The following is a 5859-nucleotide window of genomic DNA, read 5'->3' as shown; positions in this document are numbered from 1 at the left end:
TGAATTTCTTGAAGAGACACATAAGCATCTCTTCAGGAAGAAATCCATAACCTTTCAATTGATATAAATCCTGAATACTATAATCCAGAAGTTAATACTCTTAATTCTTAAGATTATATCATCTTCGATGCAATTACTCTCGATCTGACCTCTTGCTAAGTTTTTTCTGAACATCTTAAAGACATATCGTGTTGAAATTCGGATTGATAGTTCATTGTATTCTGAAGACAATTTGCAGATTTCCTTCGCTTGCACTCGCTAGAACTTTCAGAAAAAGGACAACAAATCTGTCTTGAGAAATTGATTATTCAAGTCGAGCTTTGAACTGGATAGATCAGATCATCTCGTTATCTTTCTTCTATCCTCCATTGTTTACAAGAAACACTTAATTTATCTAACAGTTAAGTAGTTTATTATTGTTATTATTTTCATGTAGATTGGATATTGAAGGACCCAACTCCCAAATAATCTATCATACCTGAAAGACAAACATTCCTGTGTGTTGAAGGAGGGAGAGTCAACCATAAAACCATATCAATCTCAAGCTACAACTCCAGACATACAACACCCACCCAAACTTTAAACAATTCCCTCAAAGAACTTAGTGAAATAAGTCGAAGGAAATAGTCCATTAAATACAACACATCAAGAAAAGTGTACATAAATGGAACTTATCGGCGAAGCAAATCCAAGCATAGTCCACTTAATACAATACTCAATCAAGAGAAGTGAACATAAAGAAAACACATCAGCAAAGAAGAGATGATAACAACACATTAGAGAGAAGTCACCTCGTAGGTCCGCCGTGGTACTGATGTTAGAAAAGATCTTATAAGATCCAAGTAGAGTGGAAATTGTGCTGCTGCGAAAAGCGTTACAGGTAAGCATGTGATCCCATACACAGGAAAGGCTGCATACTTTAGTTTTTCTTTGAGGACAAAGAAATGGCCAGCGCAAAAGGAAACCAAAATGGAAGCGATTGAGACAGAGAGAAGTTAGGCCTAGTATCAGCTTCCTTGGTAAGCTTCTACGAAAATCAGCTTCTTGGTAGCGAGAAGTAAGGATGGCAAGGAACATGGTTAGGGATGTTACGGAGGAGCATAGTGGGATAAGTGATGTAATGGCAAAGACCTCAAATGCTGGCCTGCCTTCAAGTGTTGGGGTTCCTGTTGATTCGTTAATGCCTCCTGGAACTGCCGTGGCCGTGGCAAAAGCAACCGTTGCGATAAGCGCCGCGACAACTGAGCATGATTGGGATGTGTTGGTTAGCCATGCACCACCGTCTTTAACCAATTCTTTGTGCGTTTCGGTAAACACCTCCTTGGATGTCTGGCCTTTGTTATTGAGGCGTGTAAAGAAATGGCGGGGCATAGATTCCTTCACAAACTGTTCATTTGGTGTGGGAGATTAGATGCAAAACATTTTTGGCAATGACCACAAAATTTAAATAAATGAAATACAGTTTACTATTCTAATGTTTTCCTTAAATCCTCTCAAGTGGTACACCATGATATAATATTTCAAAATTTTACTAATTTGGGTTTTGATAGAATATGTATAGTGCTCGGCCCACTGTTTGGTAGGCCAGGAAGCAGAAATCACATAGGTTGATCCTAAACATCTGATCATTAATCATTTTGTTGTATCTTTTTTCTTTCTTTCTTTTTTTTTTTTTTTTTTTTTCCAAAAAAGCTTTCCGTGAGGTATGAGTTTGAAATCTTTACAGAAGCTAACTTCGGGCAGGCCCATCGACAAAAGGATGTGGGCCCACCTATCGTTAAACCGCTAGGGAAAGAGAAAAAAGGAAAAAAGAAAGTAAAAAAAAAAAAGTAAACTAGCTTTCCCGCGGGTATCCTAGGCCAGCTCTATCTAGGAACAACAGACTGCGAATGGAAGGTGGGAGCTCCCCTAACGAACTGAAGAGCCGGTTCACTTGGCCATCCCTCCCCAACCGGGCCAGGCCATCCGCAATTGAGTTAACCTCCCTATGGGCGTGGGTGATGCGAACTTTCATATTGCACAAGAGGGAGTTTGTTGTATCTTGAAAGCTTTCCATTTTGTTGTGTCTTCCATTTTGATGAGGTTTAGATAAAATGTTTAGCATCATCTAACTAAAGTGGTTGAATCATAAGCAACTCATGTTAAGTCCAGAAGTTTCAAGATGATGATTGTGACACCCTGTTATCTTTCCTCAGTTTTAACTTGTCATTTGTCATTTGATTGATTGGATGGTTCATCAACTGCCATTAGTGGTATGGAGCGACTGGATAGTACAAATCAATTATTGACTATTCTATGTGTCATTTATAATCTTTGGGGGAAAATAAGGATCTTCCCTGCTAATTAGAACATCAGCATCTCCTGGAGGCATGCAGCATCATCACTAGAGCTATTAAATGACAGATGAGATGACCAATCTAGAGCTATTAAATGACAGATGAGATGACCAATCATCAGATTAACCATTTAGGCCATGATGCAAAAATCACAATGATTGAATGATACTAGCCGTTTGATTAATAATATAAAAAATGGACAGTCAAGATCAAGCAGAGACACAATAGGTCAAATCATCATCTTGAAACATCCATGCAATAGGCTCACCTTTGGATCGCTTATGACTTTAGACTTCAAAGCAGCATTTGGTTCAGTTATGGTAACTGTCCAATGGATTGCTCTTGTAAAAATCGAATGGTAAATCAAAATACACTCAAAAGGGTTAGGATCATCTGATTGAAGTGATTTTTGCATCATGGCCTGTCCCTAATGGTTAAATGAATGGAGGAATTGGATCAAAGGTTGGCCCATCCCACCTAAAAGCTAAAAGACATCTGGACATAGACAACTGTCCATGAAGATTTTCCACACACACTGGCAACATATGTATTTATGCGCATATGCATGTTATGCAGAAATTAACGTGGAAAAACTTTTTCGGGAAAAAGCCACAGCACGAAGTGGCAAATGATCACTATGAAAGCAGAAATTACAAAGTAAATGGCTTACCCGATTCGAACAACCTCAAATCTCACCCTTGCTACACCCTTTGAAACTCTTGGACGATTTAGAAACCCTAAAATCTCCTTGATATCCTCTCAATTCTAATTGCACTTCAATATATAGCCTTTGGAAGAAGCACAATCAAAATCGGAAACAAATCTCGCAAATTCACATTTTTGTGAAAATCTGTGCAGAATCTGTTGATGACATCGAACACTCATCAATGGCATCAAAACTAATCCTTCGATAGAATCGAAAATATGTCGATGACATCGAATTAACTCTTCAATTGTCCAGAGACAAAACATGATTTTCCAGAAATTCTTGATGGCATCCAAAATGTGCCCAGCTTGTCCAGCGACTAACTGAAGAAAATCTGAAAAATATCAATGGGATCGAGAACTATTAGATGCTATCGAAGGTGATATCAAATAGACTATCAATGACATCGACAAACCCAGTAACAAATTCAATTTAAGACATCTATTACAACAAAAACTAAAAGACATTTGTACATTTGCTAACTGTCCATGAAGGTAGGATATTTGCATTTCCACACACACTCACAATGTATGTATTTATATACATATGCATATTATGCATGCACACGCACATTGATAGCTAGATAACTAGAAAGGGACACCTAATAATTTACACTTATTTAATGCAACCCATCAAGCTTAAAGAATAATGGTAAGAACAAGAACAATAATAGTGAATGCTTATTTTCTTAGTTTTCAAATATTTAAAAAAATTATTAATGAGGGAAAGAGAAAGTGAGTTGATGTACCTTATACCACTTTATCTCCCACTGCATTTGTAGAGCTGCACGAGGGATGATCCAGGGCCTATTCTGACCTAGCATTGCTGCTAGGTGTAAGGCACTGTTCCCTTCATGATCCAAGTGCTGAAAAAGACTCTCGTTCCATGTATATTTATCCAATAAGAACTTGTACACATGGGGCTGTCTATTCTCCACAGCCAATAGCACTATGTTCTTACCATCTTCACTGATGTCTTGAATTGCCACTGGGAATTTTTCTATTATTTTCTCCACCATCTCCTTCACTCCATTCTTCGCCGCCACTAAGATTGGAGTCTCCTTCCCTGTCAACATATTTTCGCAAAATTGTTGTAAGGGTACTTTGGTCATTTTTCATAGTGCACATCAACCATTGAATCTCAAGCGTATGGTGTACAATATGCCTTAGCCGCTCCACATGGGCATTTTGGGTATTTAAAATAGTTGGTGCAATTAGCCCATGCGTGTAGTCTGCAGCCACTAGAGGTGTACACGAACCGAGCTAGCTTGATTAGCTCGCTCGGCTCGACTCGAAAAAGCTCGATTCAACTTGGTTCGAAGCTGAGTTCAAGCCGAGTTGAGCTGATTTTTTGAGCTCGAAAATGAGTTCGAGCTACCCACCTCAACTCAACTCGGATTGAACCCAACTCGAATTGAACTCGGATCAAACCAGTTAGGTGACTCGGTTACTTTGATATTGATGTTGCTCACCGATTGTTTGATGAAATGAACCAGTTCCTTAGCCTTGCTCCGATGGTAGACTCTCAGGAGTTTCAACACCCGGTCAAGGGTTCGAGTGTCCATAGGTTGTGAAATCCCACTACGGCGTAAGTGTGTGGGGGTGTGTGTGTGTTTAAAAAAAAAAAGTGTTTGATAAAATGACTCAAAGAACTATGGTTGGTGGCGAGGAAGGTATGTGTATGAAACCAACACCCTTTTTTTTCTTGATTTTAAATACAGTGAGATTTTGAAGGTGTAGTCCAGGTGTTTGTAAAAATGCTGCAATGGCGAACGGCTCGAACTGGCCCAAGTTGTTGACCGAACCGACTTGAGTTGGCCAGTCAGGCTCGAGGACCAAGCCGAGCTTAGGTTAGCTGGCGAGCTAAGGCCAGCTTGACACGGTTCGACTCGATGTACACCTCTGGAGGCCACCAAAAGTTTAGGAACAGTCCCTCAAAGGAAACTTATGCGAAGCCCATGATGATATGTGTATGTGCATGCGGAATCCACTCCGTCCATCAATTGTGCCATATCATATTTATATTGAATCCAAAATCATGCACAACATAAATTAATGTGGGCCACACCACAATGAAAAGTGTGGTTGGATGCATATAGTTGAAAGAATCTTTGAGCTTGTTGAAATTTTATAAAGCTGATATATCCATTCAAAAAACATAATTATTACCCATGGCAGGGATTGTCCCCTGTTGCCATGGGATAAGATTATGGTAATACGGTGGTACATTGAATGGGTATACCCACCATCATTTGAAATTACCAAGAATAACACAAGTGTTATATCTAACCGTTCATTTGTTTTGTAACCTCATTTTATGGCATGGGCTTAAAAATGAGGTAGATCCAAAACTTATGTGGCCCCAAAGAAGTTTTCAACGGTAAATATTCAATCTCCATTGCTTTCTATGGTGGGGTCCACTTGAGCTTTGGATTTACATGATTTTTTGGCCCATGCTCTAAAATAATCTCGAAAAATGGGTGGACGGTGTGGATATAACCCACACATCATGGTAGGACCTACACAACTTGCTAACATTGAGTGAAATTGGCACGAAACAATGCAATTCCATCTCATCTAATTCCAAGCTTTTCCATTCTTCCCAAACATGGAGTGGAATTGGCACAGGACCAGATGAATCCCATCCCGCCAAATCCCTTTTAATCCCACTACCCAAACACGCCCTCAAAGTCGATTAGAAGCATGTTTTAGTTTGTCAAAACAAGTTAAAGTTGGCAAAAGCCTGTTGAAGCAAACAAACTTAGTAAATTAAACCTACAAACTTCAACATGCTTCAGTGGACATCAACATATTTTGA

At 39.2% G+C, this 5859-nt stretch overlaps 1 protein-coding gene across 1 annotated transcript; it reads right to left on the bottom strand.

Annotated features, from left to right (window-relative positions):
- Positions 1-578: 578 nt before the first annotated feature.
- Positions 579-4227, bottom strand: LOC131232916 (ankyrin repeat-containing protein ITN1-like). Its single transcript, XM_058229441.1, has 2 exons — positions 3791-4227; positions 579-1386 (listed from the first exon to the last, which is right to left on the bottom strand). The coding sequence occupies exons 1-2, from the start codon at positions 4151-4153 to the stop codon at positions 646-648; spliced, it is 1104 nt and encodes a 367-aa protein (XP_058085424.1). The 5' UTR covers positions 4154-4227; the 3' UTR covers positions 579-645.
- Between the last annotated feature and the right edge of the window lie 1632 nt (positions 4228-5859).

Source organism: Magnolia sinica, chromosome 18, assembly GCF_029962835.1.
Source record: "Magnolia sinica isolate HGM2019 chromosome 18, MsV1, whole genome shotgun sequence".
Classification (NCBI taxonomy): Eukaryota; Viridiplantae; Streptophyta; class Magnoliopsida; order Magnoliales; family Magnoliaceae; genus Magnolia; species Magnolia sinica.
Note: the sequence above shows the minus strand (reverse complement) of the source record. Positions and strands in the feature narration are given on the sequence as shown.